This window comes from Artemia franciscana, unplaced genomic scaffold (genome assembly GCF_032884065.1).
Source record: "Artemia franciscana unplaced genomic scaffold, ASM3288406v1 PGA_scaffold_74, whole genome shotgun sequence".
NCBI lineage: Eukaryota > Metazoa > Arthropoda > Branchiopoda > Anostraca > Artemiidae > Artemia > Artemia franciscana.
Window position 1 is genome coordinate 1975604 of NW_027062709.1, and position 19439 is coordinate 1995042.

Consider the following 19439-nt stretch of genomic DNA (forward strand, 5'->3'; position numbering starts at 1 on the left):
CGAGTCATTCCTTGCTTACAGTTCGTTACCGCGAACTGTTTGATAAGACTAATCTTCCATTTTGAAGCGGCTTCTTAGGACTCGCTCCTGCTTTTTTATAGTCCCCGGAACTATTCATTTTTCCAATGTTTTTATGATTCATTTATTTATCTATAGCAATATATTTTGTCTTTAGCCGATGTGTCATGTGATAACTTATTTTAATTTGTTTGTTTGAGTCTGAAATTTCATTGCTAGTAGTTTATGGTAGTAGTTTCATGTGTAATTTTGTTCATTTTTAGTTTCATCTTTTCATTGATAGCAGTTTCTGTTCGTCTCAAGTTTTTAATTATTTTATACTCCTCCCACTACGACTAAAATATGACAGCCCCAGTATTATCTTTAAGTATTAAAGGTAATACTTTAAGTATTAAAGTACAGCCCCAGTATTCCCCAGTATTACCTTTAAGTTTTGACTTACATTCCAAGCCGTTCTCGAGCCTTCCACCTTTCGTTCCCTAGCAGTACCTTTAAGTTTTGATTTAAAACCCCGACCCGTTCCAATGTCATGTCGATGGCTTGCATACCAACAGTGTCTTGATTCATCTCAACTCGCTCATCTAGGAGTCTAGGAGTTCCTGAAAGTTTCAACTTCTTCCCTAAGTCTCTTTCCAAAATATTGCAGATAATTTGAAAACTATGGTGCGCATAGCGTCCTTTGACTTACTTAGGTGCATGTTTAGTCTCCACAGTATTCTCGTCACAAACTCTGGAAATCTTGCACTAATGAACAACCCGTAAGAGCCCCTTGCTGTTTGGAAACCAAAACTTAAAATGGTCATCTTTTTACTAGCTCTTTACTACAGGCGAACAATAGAGCGTTGCCTGTGACATTCTGTGCATGTGGTTTTTTAACCACACTATGTCATTTGTGACATTGTGTATGTGGTTTTTTAAAGGGAAAAGATTGATCACTTTAAGCTCAACTGTATTGCCTTGATGATCTAATTAAGTGCACTATAAATTTGAATTATAATTAAAGTAGAACTAAATTTGAATCAAGCTATCTTTAACTTTTTTTTTAATTAAAACGAGCTTAGAGAACTTAAAATGCATTATAAAATGAACTTATAAAATGAATTTCTTTTGGTGAAAACGAGTTTCTTATATGAGTGAAATACAAAATGAGAGTTGTCAATTCACGTAAATGTAAGTGGGAAGGGTTCAAGGATTTCTTAGTGTTTTGGCAGGTAAAATGCAAAACAGAGTGGGGGGGGGATAAATTATTTTGTCGGTTTCTTTAAATGAAAATTCCAGAATATGAATTTTGAAAGACCTAGGGGCTGGGGAAGGGATAGCCACCCCATAAATATCACCGCAGTTTAATTATCTCTAAAAGTAAACTTTACCACAAAAGCCAGTAATACTGAAATCTCTTTTTAATATTAGTGACTTCAAAAATTATGGAAGTACTTACTTTTCCGTTTCATTGTTCCTCATGAAGTATCTCAGTTCTTCCATTTCGAGTTCATTCAAGTCTAAACTGGCCACTATATCTCTGTCAAGAAAGCCTCTCCAGTGACCAATTATGGGGAACGTTTCAACGAAATCAGCAGGTAAAAACCAACCAAATCTGAAAGAATAAATCTAAATCTTCGAATCACATCCTATTTCAACAAAATAGCGCATTAAAACGGCAGAAAAGAAGCTTAACTACTGCCAGGCAGTGGCGTAATTTTGTCAAAATCTTGGGGGGGAGGCAAAGCTGGAGCTGATTTTTCCGAATCAAGTGAAAATGAAAATGAAAAATGAGCCGTGTAGTACCATAAAGACAAAAAAAAATACAAAAAAAACGAGCAGCTTCTTTGGATGCTTGAATTAGGCAGGCTTATCTTAGTTTTGCCAAAATTTTTGAAGAAACTAAATTTCAGCTGAGGGACAAACTGAGGCGTGGGAAAGCAGTTACCCCCATGCGAAATATCAAATTAACCCCTTTCTGCCAGGGCAAAACAAGTAATAATTAGGAAAATAGGGATACAGGTTACAGAGCTATAGGGCTAGTTAGGGCTACAGAACAATAGGCAGATGAGTATGGTAGTTGAACGTACCATTGACAGTTAAATATCTAGAACAAACTAACAAAATTGGGAATCCAGTTATTAAAGAAGATGGCCGCCATTTATATTTATGCAGTTTTGGGTAGTAGCTGGTGCTAAATCAAATAGCTCGTGGTAACGAAGTGTAGGTAAAGAGGAACCTGGCTCAATAGTAACCAAAACTCTAAAAAACAGAATTTTGATACCAATAGATACATCAAAAGAATCGGATTTTTATGCTGATTTCAAGTTTAGTCTTACTCATCCAAAGTTTCCAGCCTCGGAAGATTTGTCTTATTTTCGAAAAAAAGGGGAAAACACCCCCCTAGAAGTGATAGAATCTTAATGAAAATCACACAATCATTATCAGGGTATCAGAAAACCGTAATGTAGAGGTTTCATGCTCCTATCTTCACAAATGTGGTATTTTGGATTTTTTGCCAGAAGAAAGATCACTGTTGCGTGTTTATTTGTTTGTCTGTTTTTTCGTTTGTTTTTCCCAGGGGTGATCGTATCAATCCAAGGGTCCTAGAATATTGCAAGAGGGCTCATTCAAATGGAAATACAAAGTTCCAGTGACCTTTTTAAGCGACCAAAAATTGGATAGCAACTAGGCCCCCTCCCACGCTCATTTTTTCCCAAATTCACCCAATCAAAATTTTTAGATAGCCATTTTGTTCAGCATGGTCGAAAATCTCATAACTATATCTTTGAGGATGACTCAATCCCCCACAGTCCCCGGGGGAAGGGCTGCAAGTTACGAACTTTGCCTATTGTTTACATATAACATTGGTTATTGGGTTATTGAGTATACAGACATTTTCAGAAGGGTGTTTTTCTGGTGTGGAGGTTGGGGTAGGGGATCACGTAGGAGGATCTTTCCATGAATGATGTTTTCCTGGGGGAAGGGATATTTCTGAGAAGGGGGCGCCAGATTTCCCAGCATTGTTTAAAAAACGATCAGAAATTAAATTCTGAAAAAAATATGTTTTTTCAACTGCAAGTTAGGAGCAACATCAAAACCTAGAACGAACAGAAATTATTACATATATGAGGAGGTTGGCCGTCTGTCAATACCTCGCTCTTTACGCTAAATTTTTTTTTAGTACTTTCAAAAGAGATATCTATTCTAGTTAAACGGCTTTTGTGATTCAGGGGTTATTTTTAAGGAGTTGGAACCAAATTCGAACTTTAGCGCAAAGAGCGAGGTATTGACAAGGGGGAGAACCCCTCGTATACGTAATAAATTCTGTTCGTCTTAGGTTTTAATGTTGCTCCTTACTTTCAGTTGAAAAAACCAGTTTTTTTTAAAATTTAATTTACAAAAAAAGAAACATACGGAAAAAGTCAGCAAAAGTAAAATGACACTAAAGAGAAAAAAGGTGTCACTCCCATTGAGTGTGTAATTATACTGGGGAATCAACAAATTGTTTATATTTGAATTTTTTAAAGAGCCAAAAGAGAAATTTTGAAAATGGAGTTTTTAGGTATATACAGATCTAACAAATGAAATTAAAAATAGGGATAAGAACTTTTATTAGACAGTGAAAACAGATTCAAAAAGCTCTGCAGGTTTCGATGATCATGCAGACGATACAGGCCATCGTCATCGTCGGATACATTAAAGTTTCAGAATTAAAACCAACGAAAGTTATACAGGACAAAATAATTACTTATGGATATAGAACTATATAGAAAAAAAAATACGTATATATATCAAAGATGGGTCCAGGGGCATAATTTTTATTTTTCATTTTCATTTCCTTGGTACTTCAAAATGTGTTGCGCGACGTTGTCGCAATAATTCATCTCTAAAAATGCTTATTATACGGTCCTTTACTTTTCTGTTTCAGTGGTGGAAAGTCTCAGACATCATGTTGTTTTGAAAAATTGCCTACAATCATAGTGTTCCACAAACTATGAAAGATGAAAAAAAAAACAAATAAATTCGATAGAGAGAAAAAGAGAGAGAGAGAGAGAGAGAGAGAGAGAGAGAGAGAGAGAGAGAGAGAGGCAGAGAGAAAGATACGAAGAATAAAATTTACTGATTAAGAGATTTGAAGCTTTCTGCCCAATTCTATACTTGTGTTTGTAAGAAGTGTTTCAAAACTATAAAAAGAAGAAAAGGGAAGATTAGAGAAGAATCCAGAAAAAGGTTTTAAAAAGAAACCAGATTAGTGTCGAAAAAAAATCGAATGAAAATTGGTAGATCTCTACACCCATTAGAAAAGTTGAAATACTCTTGGACATTTAGCTTGGGAGACGCAATTTTACCAAAAATTTTAGTTCATTTTTTGTGAACCCTCGATGGCTCACACAGTTACTCAAGACCCAGAGCATATCACAGCAGAAGCTCCTGAGCTAAACCCTCGATGGCTCACACAGTTACTCAAGACCCAGAGCATATTACAGCAGAAGCTCCTGAGCTAAACCCTCGATGGCTGGAATCTCGCGTTTTAGGCCATCCCTTCAAGAGAGATTTTAGGCTGGAACTTTAAACCACGTCCAGACACGCATATTACGGGTAGGGGGTGCTGGTGCGACTCATCAAAATATTAAGATATTGTCTTCCATTTGATAATATTTTTCAAATTTTGTATTTAGATTCGTTTTTCACAATTTATTTCCCCTTCATCCTCTTGATACTGAAGTCCTTCAATAAATATTCCTGCGTAGATGCATTACCACATATTACGATAATTATAGATTACTTTTCAGGCTACATGAGACTTTCATGAAATATCTATTCTCCTTGTAAAGAATCTTGTACAAAGACAATCGTATTAATTACGCCCCTCTTCAAAAGAAAACGCCTATCTCATTCTAACTTTCGTTGGCATTCACACCAAAATTTCCCGGAGGGGCGAAAAGAAAATAGAAGAAAATCGAATCTATTCCAAGACTTCATTTACAAACATTCCTTTTGAGGAATTTTTCTATTAAGGGGTTTAAAGGAACGCAGAAGGGATGGTGATTGGTAAATATTATTGAGATCTTCACTACACGTGTAAATAGGACTTGTTTGAAAGATCATAGACACCATTTCTGGCAGGCAGTATCGTCAATTGGAAGTGAGGGACATGTTCCCTTAGATTTTTTAGCCCCCTAAATTTGGGAGCATACATCTTAAGTATGTCCTTCTAATTTCTGTTAAAAGAATTGAACAACAAGGTTCGGGTTTGAAACCTCGTCCACTTTGTGGAATTTTATAGTCCTAGAATGCAGCAGCTCATTCTTAGAGAAATTAAAGATTTGCAAGATAGTGGTATATATATATATATATAGATATATATATATATATATATATATATATATATATATATATATATATATATATATATATATATATATATATATATATATATATATACTGTATATATATAATACTGCCCAATCTCAAAAATCATCTGCTCATATATATATATATATATATATATATATATATATATATATATATATATATATATATATATATATATATATATATATATATATATATTAAGTTATTTATTAGATTTAATTATTAAATTATTAACTTAATAATTAACTTATGTATTAAATTTAATTATTAGTATATTTAATATTTAAAAAATTTAATATATATCTAATTTTTTTTTAATATTTTATTTTAACGCTGGATGGTGTGGATTAAATATTGAAATAAATGTTAAACCTAAACATTAAAATAAGATGTTAAACAAAAACTTGGGGAGTTACGTAAAATATTACTTCTATGCATTTCTAGTAATTCATAAGCATAGTTCGTGTCAAGCATGATATTCCACTACCGTTTGTGGTACCTGCAACAAGACCCCCTTTCATTAAGATTAAATAAAAAAAACAAGTTTTTTTAACTAAAAGTAAGGAGCGACATTAAAACTTAAAACGACCAGAAATTACCTCGTATATGAAAGAGGCTGCTTCCTCATCAACGCCCCGCTCTTTACGCTAAAGTTTGACTCTTTCTCTCAATTCTTCTTTTTAAAACAGTAGAAAACTTTAGCGTAAAGAGCGGGGCGTTGATGAGGAAGCAGCCTCTTTCATATACGAAGTAATTTCTGGTCGTTTTAAGTTTTAATGTCGCTCCTTACTTTTAGTTAAAAAAACTTGTTTTTTTTATTTAATTTCTGGACGTTTTTGAATCAATACATGTTTTGATTTTGGCTCTCCGCAGAGGAATAATTAAAACAAAATTTGCATTTTTTTTGGCTAAATGGCTTTCTCATAATTTTGATCGAATGATTTTGAGAAAAAAAGAGCGGGGGAGGAAGCCTAGTTGCCCTCCAATTTTTTGGTTAATTAAAAAGGCAACTAGAATTTTTAATTTTTTACGAATATTTTTATTAGTAAAAAATCTACGTAACTTATAAATTAGCTTACGTAAAGAACTTTTGTATTCTCATATTTTTATTACATATATGAGGGAGTTCGCCCCCTTGTCAGATCCTCGCTCTTTACACTAAAGCTTAAATTTTGTCCCAATTCATTAAGAATGACCCCAGAATCACAAAAGCCGTAGAATAAATAGTTGAAATTACTAAAAATACTTTAGCATAAAGACCGAGGTATTAGGAGGAGGTAAGCCCCTCAAATGGGTAATAATTTCTGTCTGTTTTAAGTTTTAATGCTGCTCCTTACTTCCAGCTGAAAGAACTTTTTCATATTTATTTTTTCATTGTTTTTTTTTTAAATAATGCTAGTAAATCCTGCGCTCCCTTCATGGAGATTTTCTTCCCCCATGACAAAATATCGATGGAAAGTTCCCCCAGAATATCCCCCTCTTCTCAGCCCCTCCCCCAACCAAAAAAAATCCTCCTGAAAACGCCTGTACACTTCCCAATAACCATTACTATATGTAAGCACTGGTCAAAGTTTGCAACTTGTTGCCCCTCCCACGGGGACTGTGGGGGAGTAAGTCTTCCCCAAAGACATAGTTATAAGGTTTTTCGACTACGCTGAATAAAATGGCTATCTCAGAATTTTGATCCGTTGACTTTGGGAAAATAATTAGCGTGGGAGGGGGCCTAGGTGCCCTCCAATTTTTTTGGTCACTTAAAAAGGGCACTAGAACTTTTCATTTCCGCTAGAATGAGACCTCTTGCAACATTCTAGGACAACTGGGTCGATACGATCACCCCTGGGAAAAAAAAACAAACAAAAAAACAAAAAAACAAATAAACACGCATCCGTGATCTGCCTTCTGGCAAAAAATACAAAATTCCACATTTTTGTAGATAGGAGCTTGAAACTTCTACAGTAGGGTTCTCTGATACGCTGAATCTGATGGTGAGATTTTCGTCAAGATTCTATGACTTCTAGGGGGCGTTTCCCCCTATTTTCTGAAATAACGCAAATTTTCTCAGGCTCGTAACTTTTGATGGGTAAGACTAAACTTGATGAAACTTATATATTTAAAATCAGCATTAAAATGCGATTCTTTTGATGTAGGTATTGGTATCAAAATTCCATTTTTTAGAGTTTTGGTTACTATTGAGCCGGGTCGCTCCTTACTACAGTTCGTTACCACGAACTGTTTGATTATTTCACTTGATGTTTGTAATTTTTGCGTTCAATGGCCAAATGCCATTATTGCATTCGTTCAAATTCACCCATTGAAACCTATTGCAATTTATTATTTGCTTATTGTGCTTTAGAGCTCAATAACCTGCAATTTGTCCATTTACAGATAGAAAATGGATATTCTTTTTTGTATTTATCTACTTTTTTTTTTTTTTTTTTTTTTTTTTTTTTTTTTTTTTTTAGAAATTCATTTTGACGTTCAAGCCGCAATCAATAAAGCACAATAATTGCGTTTATTCAGTAAGTTAATGCAATACAATCTGTTGAACACGGGGGCTGGTGTACTCAACTTCTGAAAGCGGGCGACAACTTGTACATATTGTGTTTATGTTTTTTTTTTATCATAAACAGCTTTCAAAGAAAAGAATTATACAAATTATATTGTTCCCAAACAATGATAACTCTGTCATGTTAATTGAAATTTATTACTGATAAAATACGATGCTATGACTACCTCCGATATTGACATTTAGCATGTCTTTTGGCTCACGGTTATTTAGGGATCATTCCAGGAGCCGAATCAAGCCGAATTCGTCAAATCTTAAAGGATTCGTTTTATTTATTAATGAAGTCAAATTTAGTCATGGTCAGAGCGTCAATGTATCACTTGTATTTTTTTAAAGTATAATCATAATCAACAGTTAATTTTTTGAAAATGAGGGGTGGCGAGTTCAACCAAAAATTTGAGTTCAACTGGGCATATAAAAAAAAAACTGAATTGAACAAAGAACAGCCAACTATTCTTCAGCGTGTGTACCCCAGCATTCACAGATGGCATTGGATCAAAATCCAAAGACATCCACTTTGTGATGCATATCTTCATTTGATTTTTTTTTTAATAAAACAACAAAAACGCAAAAACAGAAGGACAACAAGAAAAAAAAAACACATAACAAATACTGCAGATTTCAATTAACAACTCTGTCCCTAGAAAAATTTGACTTAATTGTCCAATATGATCTTACACCACTTTAGGTGTCAGAAATAGATTTTCATTCCTATTTTCCAAATCAAAAATTACAGCTAACGATTTCTAATTTCACAGCTAACGAATCCTAAATGTAAAATTTTACAAAACCTATAACGCAATTCAGCAAAATAGATTAAAATGTAATAGTTCTGGCCGTGTGCTTTCAACGGTCCAATTGCGGCACCATATGAAATCTTGTTACTTATGCATTATACGAGAAACACACTCGAGAATTTGTAGCGCGAACATGAGGCATTACCCATTTTTTACGGTGTTAGTACGAGACAATTAGCTTCGGCTCGGTGGAAAAATACATTGTAGGTATATTATAATTAAATATTTGGTTGGTATTCTGGTTGGTATATCTTTGGTGTAGTTTCACAGCCGAAGCTAATTGTCTGATGTTAACACCGTGAAAAACGCGTGATGTCTTGTATTTGCGATACAAGCTCTCGAGTGTGTTTCTCGTATAATACATAAGTGCCGATATTTTTACCTCAATGGAAGTCTTTAAATTCGTTGTTTCCCCCGCGGCCTTCCTGAAATGAATCCTTACGGATGTAATGGGACTTCTAGTAATCTGATTTAGATGTTCGAAACACAGTTGGATGGCTTTGAAAACGACATTTTTTTCGAACATTACTTTGAGAAACTAGCGGTGGCTAAGGAATAATGTTTTCGACTTGCCATAATTCTTATAAATCGAATCATTTGCATGGTAAAACTTAGAAATAACCATATAATGAACTAAGGGGATCTATTTCAATTCTAACTGAACTAGGAATTATTCAGAAAGCATTTGCCTTAGAAACTCAAAATGAAACGAAGCAGATCAAGAGGAGTCTCAGACCCCCTCCCTCTCTTTCTCCTAACAAAACACCTGGATTCCCTCTTTACTATGGATACTAAATTGAACTTCTGATTTTGAATTTCTGGATTGTAATATTAGGCTTCGATTTTTCATCAGTAGCCTCATAAAACCTTCAACGTCAGCTTTTTGTAAATCAGAACCATTCATGAAATACAACCAAAATGTTTTTAAATTTAAGACAGTCGCGCTGCCCTCTCAGTTAATGATCAATGTGTAATAATTTATAGCTTATTTTAATATATTACCAAAATATTATAATATATTACCAAATTATTATAATATATAAGCTTATTATAATATATTACCAAAACATTCATTGAATAAGCATGCATCGAAAGATGTAAAACATGTCCATGTATCAGGAACTGAAGTCGAAGTTACACATGGTTAAGGGTCCTTAGCTTTGCAAGAATCTGTATCTCAGCAAGGTTTATCATGTGAAGCTATTTGCTTAAATTTGTCGATGAAGTCTTTCCTCAACAGGGCTGTCTGCAAGTTTAGGATCCTTTCTTCCGAGGATTAAGTCGAAACAAAAGGGCTCAAATTTGATGATAATTTTGGTGAATATTTCTTTAGCTTCCATATAAGGAAGAATCCACTTTTTTAAAAAGCACGAACACAATTTAGGTTGACCAATGTGCATGCCACTGAGGCATTTGAAAAGTACCAGACAATATTTTAGATCATAATTAGAGGTTCTAAGTCTGCTCCCAGTCTAGAGACGAGTGGGAACACCGTCTGTTTCAAATGCAGAAGATCCCTTCATGTTCTTCAACTCCTTCCAAATCTTTTCCCTGAAACATTTTTACAAGCTCAAAAGCATCTAGGTGAGGCACTGCTTGAAGGGTTGCACTTACATCTAATATGCGCTTAATTTCTATTGTCCAATCCATTCCCCAACCTTGCTTTCCTTTTTATTCGTATACAAAAAAGTGAGCAACGAAAAGAAGAAAGAAAACAAAAAGACAAACGAGAACGAGGCAACACAGTGGAAGGATCCTTCTGTTTCTGGCCTATATTTACCTCAAGGTCACCACACTTATAAAGATGGTCTTTCAACAGGCATGCTTAACTACAGTGCAATCTTTCATAGGTTTACTAGTTATTAGCTACTTATACGGACTCAAAAACCTACTTCATTAATACTCAGAAAGTGTTCTAAGGAGCTTAGAAATCTTCTAAGTAAGAAAAAATTTGGAAATCCTTTATGTCCTTATCAGTCCATTGATGCCATAGATCATGCCAAGAATAACAATCAAGAACAAGAAAAGTTTCATTAAAAAGGGTTTTGAAAAGATTAGTCAATAAATTACATGAAAAGTTAATAAGAAAATAGGTCGAGAATATATACCAGCTTGATTATATCGTCTTAGATATACCTTGGGTTAGTCACGTTAGCCAAGAATGTAGGCGTAAAAATCAGACACAGAGGGGCTCATCATTTGATGCAGTTATGCAGAGAGCACCTAACTAATACAACGAAATTTAGTTGGAGTAATTTGGGAGAGCTGATTCCCCAGTTTCCCAAAAATATTACATGGCAGCGGAAACAAGAAAACGTTATATAGAAGAATGTCTGACCGAAATAAGAAACCAACTAGAGAAATTTCATAAATTGGATTTCAAGGTAGAAGGCATAGTTATGCAGGGTAACGTCTGAAGGCTGGTAAGGTAAGTGGTGAGATGTGGAAGCTAGTCTCTAATCCCTACGGTTGGATTAAAGTTGGTGAGGCATTTTTGGGAGTTTTGAAGCAAAGAACCCTTGTGGCCTTAGCTTCAAATCAGTTTTGAAGGTCCATCCTCTTTTAATAATAATTGGTGCACAAGTAATCAGGCTCCAAAGATTAATTGTTAGTTGAATAGGCTAACAAAGTAGCTTCTACCATATTATGGTAGAAGCTACCATAATACCCAATTTTAGCCTACTTTTTTATTTTTCAAAATCAACTTAAGCATAGAACTGCTTACATTTATTTGAAATTTAGTGTTCGGATTATCTATTGGACTTAAATTTCTAGATTTTTTGAGAAAAATCTCAATTTGGGTGTTTATTGCTAAATTTGATACATTAATTTGATTTCTAGTTAAAAGATTGAAGTTTAATATTAAAATGTTATCCTTTTCACTTTAAATTTAAAAAATCATTAGTTGAGTGGTTAGAACGATCCACTTGAAATCCTTTGTCCGTGATAACAGGAGTTCAAGTCCTGATACCACTGGTTAATTAGTTTGGAACGGGTGTCAGTGACGTGACTCTTTAGGCTCAGCTAGATTTGACCCAGCTCTAAACGGGTACCCGGAGAGACATATGGAAGGTAAACAGGAAAAATGAGCGACAGCATGGGATGGCTGGTCCTAACCCCCCATTGCAGCTCCTGGCTGAAGGAACATGACATGGAGATCAACGCCACCCGTGGGGATTTAAAAGTCTAATGCCGTATTCTTCACATTTTTTTTTACCTTTTCACTTCAATGCTTTTGTTGTTTGAATTCTTATTCTACAGTTTTAGCTTTATGCCAGTCTAAAACATTTTAAAGGTTTTTTTTTTGTCGTCCAACTATTTGCTAACAATGTTAGTTAAAAGGTACTTATTTGGACGGCGGAAACACAATTGTTAAGTAACAGAAATAAATCCTCCAAAAATTTTCTCAAACAAGTATTCGATTTGTTAAAGATTAAATAAAAAAAACTAATTTTTTTAGCTGAAAGTAAGGAGCGACATTAAAACTTAAAACGAACAGAAATTACTCCGTATATGAAATGGGTTGTCCCCTCCGCAATCCCTCGCTCTTTACGCTAAAGCTTTTAATTGTTTTAAAAAGTAGAATTGTGGCAAAGAGTCAAACTTCAGCGTAAAGAGCGAGGGATTGCGGAGGGGACAACCCATTTCATATACGGAGTAATTTCTGTTCGTTTTAAGTTTTAATGTCGCTCCTTACTTTCAGCTAAAAAAATTAGTTTTTTTTATTTAATTTCTGAACGTTTTTGAATTAATGCATGTTTGGTTTTGGCTCTCCGCACATAAATTATTAAAATGAAACTTGTATATTAATTCTTTTTTTGGCTAAATGGCTTTCTCTTAGTTTTGATCAGACGATTTTGAGAAACAAGGGGTGGAGAAGGAGGCCTAGTTGCCCTCCAATTTTTCGGTCACTTAAAATGGCAACTAGAACTTTTAATTTTTAATGAACGTTTTTATTAGTAAGAAATACACGTAGCTTAAGAATTAACTTACATAACAAACTTTCATAACCTTATATTTTTATTATGTATACGAGGGGGTTTTTACCCTCGTTAATACCTCGCTCTTTACACTAAATCGTAAGTTTTGTCCCAATTCTTTAAGAATGACCCCTGAATCAGAAAGGCCGTAGAATAAATAGTTGAAATTACTAAAAATACTTTAGCATAAAGAGCAAGGTATTTATCTCCTCCTAAATACCTCGCTCTTTATACTAAAGTATTTTCTATAGTAGGGTTCTCTGATACGCTGAATCTGATGGTGTCATTTTCGTTAAGATCCTACGACTTTTAGGGGGTGTTTCTCCCTATTTTCTTAAATAAGGCAAATTTTCTCAGGCTCGTAACTTTTGATGGGTAAGATTAAACTTGATTAAACTTATATATTTAAAATCAGCATTAAAATGCGAATCTTTTGATGTAGCTATTGATATCAAAATTCAATTTTTTAGAGTTTTGGTTACTATTGAGCCGGGTCGCTCCTTACTACAGTTCGTTACCACGAACTGTTTGATATTCTCTAACAATGTAAGACTAACAGTTTTTAGCTGGATGGCAGAAACATTGTTTTTGGGAAAATTGTTAGCTAACAGTTCCGCGTTTGGATGGTGGAAAACCCCTTAAGTTATGCTTTCAAATCAAAACCTATAGAAATACTTTATTTTACAATATATTCTAGATTTTACGGCCAAAGAAGTTACCACATGACAGGGTACTATCACTTAGGATCAAAGGTATAACATTACTGAAATTTTTAACTAAAATTGGAAAATTTTCAACAGTTTCGAATAATAATAATAATAATAATAATAATAATAATAATAATAATAATAATAATAATAATAATAATAATAATAATAGTTTATTCCAGAAAAAGCCCATGGGCCATAGGAATTTTACATAAGAACTGAATGGCTATTAACATTTAAAAGGGCTTCACTCCTGGGAGAGGGCTTCAAAAATACGCGTTAGGTTCGCCAGAGGGTAAAATCTCTGATTTAACTTTAATTTGAATCTGATCTCTCTTTCGAAGGGTTTATGAATCAAGTAAACTTTCTTGTGGGAACTACTTTCTGAGGTACTACAGGTAGGTTCTTGATATAAATAAATCCTTATTGAAGCTGTATCCTTGTGTAAAAACGACCATGATGAAAGTAGTTTCTGACTTTAAATGCTAAACTTTTCGGTCTTTACTAGGTGCACATGATAATGAAAATACCCCGATTAAGGGGACATTCCCTCAAATTTGAATAAATATTGAAAAGTGAAAGAGAAATGCCCCCAAGACTGTGTAATACATTGTAAGACAACTGTAATCTTCACTACTGTTTATGCTAATGTTCCAACTGTTTCTCAACTTCAACCGTCATTCTCAATATTATTTTTCTCCATTCTCCCAGCTACAGGGGTATTCCCTCAAATTAGAATTAATACCGAAAAAAGAAAAGAACAAAAATTCACTCAAGATACTGTAATACAATCTAAGACAGCTATAATCCCCATTACAACTCATTACAGTCTTTCAACTGTTTGTCAATTTCAGTTAGAGCCGGAGTTAGGTTATTTCTCAGGGGGTCCCCAGCTGTGCCGTCAATGCTGTATATATTACAATTTTCGTCAATAAATATTAAAATTTTAGCTTATTTTGCCACCTCCTGAGCGTGCCATCCGGGTTACTTTCCCCCTTTTGGTCCCCTAGATCCAGCCCAGACTTCAATCATCATTCCCATCAATCTATATATAATTTTCTTGATTCTCCAAAATTTTATGCTAGCTAAGTCACACCGGTTCATAATTTTCATATATTTTGTCATATATAATTCAATTTGACAAAACTTACGTCTTAATAATGCAGCAAATGTAAATTATAGAGTGAATTTTGTAGAACCAAGCTCAGTGAAATATAGCCAGTGATTATTCATGGTTTAATTTATTCAAGGATTATTAACAATAATCATCCGTAAAACTTGGAGTACTAAATCGTATGATAAACAAACCGTCCCACAAAATCATGTCAATAAATTCAATTATATTCTCTTGGTTTGACAAAGTAATGACAGTGTGGTGCTTAACGGTGCTTTCCCTTGTAGTGGATTCCGCATGCATTCAACCAAAAGAAAAATAAAAGCAAACTACAAAAAAATTGGAATTTTCTTTTTCTTTTTTACTATTATAGAAAAACTGATAAGTTTATAAAGCGCGAGAAATCGTGTAAATATTTCCATACGAAGGATTTTTGAGTGTAAAACCGAAGAGTTTGTTAGTTTCTTGCCAAACTAAGCTGTATAACAGTAAGTACTTTGTTTTCCAGTTTCAAATGTTTTGTTAAGATCATCCTGTGGATATGAAATATAATTTAAAATCATGTTTATATCACTTCTATGTGATTGATAGAATATCAAATATTGTCTCTTTTGGTACTTAGGTACTCCTTTGAGTCTTAGGTACCCGTTTGACTGACCATTCATCAAGCAATAAGCTGTATGCAAAATGGGTTTCGTTCCCTCTTTCTGGGGCTACAGTGAAAGAAACGGCCTAGCCAAAGTCCAATCATTTAACTCCCTAGTCAATTTTTTTTCTTAGGCGGCACCTCGGTCAAATACAGAGGTATCAGTTTTCTTCGTCGCTTCAACTAAACAAACATAAGAAGGTTGAACTTAAGGGGTTTCTCACTCAAAATTACAATTAGGTGCAGGGTGTCCTTATCAATTCTTCTTGTAATGATTTATACAATATAATTATTTATATTTATTTATTAACCGGCAGTTTGATGTCTGGGCGCTATTTATTCTCTAGACTCTGTTCAAACAGGTTACAACTAACTAATACTGGACTGAATCGCTCCTGAACAATCCGAGTGGTTAGTCCCTTGGTGTAATTTATGCATTCTCACACGCTCCGATTACAGCTGGATATAGTCTTTTGAGGGGATTTTTTACTTCGTAACATAAATATGTAAAATACTTGAAGGGACTGCAGCCTGGAAGTATATATTATAGAAATAAATTTCTGATTACTAAATAGAAAATATTTTGCTCTATTTTTTTATACCCCACAACAACAGTGTCAAGTATAGCAATTTAGAATGCAAACCCGGAATAGGTCTTATAATTATTTTTGAATTAAAAAAGAAAAAATTGTCGGCTTTAACGTTTGATTAGATCAAAATATTCACCAGATTTTTTTTTATTTCTATTGACATAAAAACCGCCAAAATCACTAATTCAGGAACGTCAGGCAAACTCCGAATGTTTAACATGGGAGGTCTAGGAAGATTCCTTGAGAGTGCGTCCTGCCTTAAAATGACTAAGCAAAGTCAAGGAGGCACACTCGTGCCTCTTTAAAGAGGCGAACCACGACAATGTTAAGCAGTGTTAATTCAATGGTCGCAGAGGGATGGGGAGGGATGCATTTCGTAGCCCGAGCTCCAACTAAGAAACCTGCCAAATTTCATCCCCCTCCGACTTTTCCTTCATGGGGAAAATCTGGCCGAGAGTTTCGACCACCCAACCCCACCCCCCTTTAACGTTGTCCGATCGGGCTGAAATTCACAAGTTAAGGTCCCATAGAGCCCAAGAGCTTATCCGCGAAATTTCAGCTCGATCCGATAACTCCTTCCCTGTTTTCCAGAAACCACGCATAGCCACTTATTGTTCATGTTCTCCTTTTTTTTTGCTTTAAGCCTACAGGTCACAGCCGACACCGGATCTGGGTGTACGAAGACTCATTCGACGCGGAATTCTCCGAGTAATTGCCCTGGAAAGTTTCGTCGGAAAATCTTAACCCCCCGATTTTCTAGCTTAGAAAAACCCATTTCCCCATTCAAGGTAAAATTTTCTCTTGTAATAACATCACTTGTTTGAAAAATTCTTACACTAACAGCAGCTTGGCGCAGAGGAAGCGTGCTGGGCCCGTAACCCAGAGGTCGGTGGATCGAAACCGCTAGCTGCTAACTTTTTAAAATTTGTAAAATTAGGTAATTTTGTCAGTTTGAATTTATTGATACAGAAAGGGAGAAAATAAACATGGAAACATGTGATCAGAACTGGAATGTTCACAAGAATTTATACTGAAGCGGGGGTAAGGCTTGATGGAAGCAAGTTAAAAGAACCATTTAAATTGATTTCCTAATTGAAGCCGTTGGTGAAATTTTCTATTGTAATAACTTGTTTGATAACAAGCATAACAGCAGCTTGGCGCAGCGGAAGCGCGCTGGGCCCATAAACCGGAGGCGGGTGGGTAAAAACCACTAGCTGCTAAATTTTTAATTAAGCTGCTAAACTATTAAAATTATCAAAATTAGATAATTTTGTCAGTTTGAATTTATTGATACAGAAAGCGAGAAAATAAACATGGAAAATTATTATTAAATTACATCCACCATGGATTGTAGAAAAACGTACAGAAATAATATGAAAAAAACTTCGTTTTCTTAAAGAGTTAAAGAGGCTGCGTCCCAAAGTCGAACCTTAAAACGTACAGGAATTAGGAGAGGCAGTTGGGGGGCTGCCGCCCCCAAACCCCCCGCTTTTAAAGACTCTTTTGAACAGGTTTTTTGTTATGGGGGGCTGCCGCCCCCTAACCCCCCGCTCTTGGCTTCGGAGTGGCCCTCTTTTAATTAACAAAAAATTGAAATCAATGAATAATGGAATAACTTCGAAAAATGTTAAACACAAGAGGACAGGAGAACCATTGCGCCGAAACTAGTAATTAGTAACAATGAAGTCCCCCCACAACAAAAAACCTGTACAAAAGAGTCATTAAAAGCGGGGAGTTTGGGGGGCGGCAGCCCCCCAACTGCCTCTCCTAATTCCTGTACGTTTTAAGGTTCGACTTTGGGACGCAGCCTCTTTAACTCTTTAAGAAAACGAAGTTTTTTTCATATTATATTACAGAGGAAGGATGAAAAATTGTCAAAGATTACGCTTGGTGGCGATTAACCTGTGGCCAAATTAAAAGCAGGTCGTCCTCGAATGGGGTTGGAAAAGGTCATAAGGAAGAATTTAAAGAAAATTGAAACTTTAAGGGAGAGGGTAAAAGGTGTAGCTTTGAATAGCTACAACAATAGAGGATGGAAGGATGGAGCAGGGATAGGGATGGAGGAGAAGTGTGCGTAGCTGTCTTGGTTTCTAGCGGCTTAGTTCTGCAGTCAGTTGTCAAAAGTAATAGCAAGACATGTCCTCTTTCTTTGGTTAAGATAATGTGTAACCTTATTCCCAGTGGCACTAATCCACTAAAATGTGCTCAAGATTTTATTTTTCACATTGTCTCTTACTATAGATGAAAATTGCAATTTTGAAAATCTAAGCCTGCTATCTACTAAACTACGAAATTTCTTCTTTTTTTTCCAAGGAAGGATGGTCATGCAGGTGTGTTCTTTCCTCTGAAGCAATCTTATGGAACCAGTAACCCTAGATCATTCGAATAGGTATCTTTTAAACAAAAATTCAAAGGTATAGCGCTCTTTTTAAGCAACAAAAGACATAATACCGCAGTAAGGTGCACATTTGTCGCATTTTATTACGCACAACTATAATTTTGGCCCGAACAAGGCCGAAATGTTTTCGGTATAAAGTAAGAAAGAGCGGTAATTTTCCTTTCATTTTATCCCTCAGCTGCAGAGTTTTCTATAGCAGTCTAAAATATCTTAAGTTAAGCTTTTAAATCATAGCCTCTTAATGCTGTATATTACAATGGGTTCCAGCTTTTACAAAGAAGATACGACGTGACAGGACTCTATCACTTAGGACCAAAGGTCAGGTAAGATATTACGGAAATCTTGAACTAAAATTTGAAAAGCTTCTTTAGCTTTGAACATATGAGCTTTAATAATTATAATAATTGTAACTTAATAATTAATTAATAATTTAATAATAATAATAATACATTTTAATGGCTAATTACGTTTGAGCAAGTCCACTCCAACCTTCTATGACAATTAATTCCATATTATAGTTTGAGGGGGGGGGAGAAGAAACAAAAGAGTCATTGTCCAAAACAAAAATAAAAAAATTGTTTATTACTTGGAAAAAAGCGTCAAAAAACCAAATACATGTAAAGTTCAACAGGGTTGAAATCTCTGGCTTAATTTTCATTTGAACCTGATCACTCTGTCGAAGGGTTTACAGATCAAGCGAACTTTCTTGTGCGAAGTTCTTTTCGAGGGTACTACATGAAGGTCCTTGACACAGATAAATCCTTGTTGAAGGTAGGTCATTGTGTACATAGGTCCTTAATGAAAGTAATGTCTGACTTAAAATAAATACATTCTAAGACCATACTGGCTATGCATGACGTATGAAAACAAAGAAAGGAAATAATAAATGAAAAGAGAAGAGACAAGTAGGTGAAAAACGAGGATTTTATCAGCCAGTAGCAGAATATGAAAAACAAGTAAATATTTTGACAAGGACCTCCGCCAAGTCGTCCTCAGTGCTCAAGAAAAAGAAAGAGGAAAAAAAGAAACAAAGAAGAAACAACAGCAAAATCTAACCTTTTTAAGTGAACTGCACGAGAGGAAAAAAGACACTGAATCAAACAACAAAAATCAACTTGAAATCAATGCCAATTAGATTGAACAAGTATCCTTTGCCTTGCAAGAGATTTTGCCTGTCTACAATTTCGGTTTGCATTAGATATGCGGACAGGTTGTCTTAAATTAGACTGGGCGAAAATATTCATAGAATCTTTTAGTATTAAATT

The 19439-nt window shown here is 34.8% G+C and overlaps 1 protein-coding gene across 3 annotated transcripts in view; it reads right to left on the reverse strand.

Moving 5' to 3' along the window:
• LOC136042185 (uncharacterized) overlaps window positions 1-19439 on the reverse strand; it is a 440431-nt gene that overhangs the window by 205010 nt on the left and 215982 nt on the right. For all 3 annotated transcript variants that reach the window (XM_065727116.1, XM_065727115.1, XM_065727117.1), the window contains one exon: window positions 1457-1612. In XM_065727116.1, coding sequence (XP_065583188.1) covers window positions 1457-1612 — 156 coding nt within the window. The remainder of the gene's footprint in view (window positions 1-1456; window positions 1613-19439) is intronic.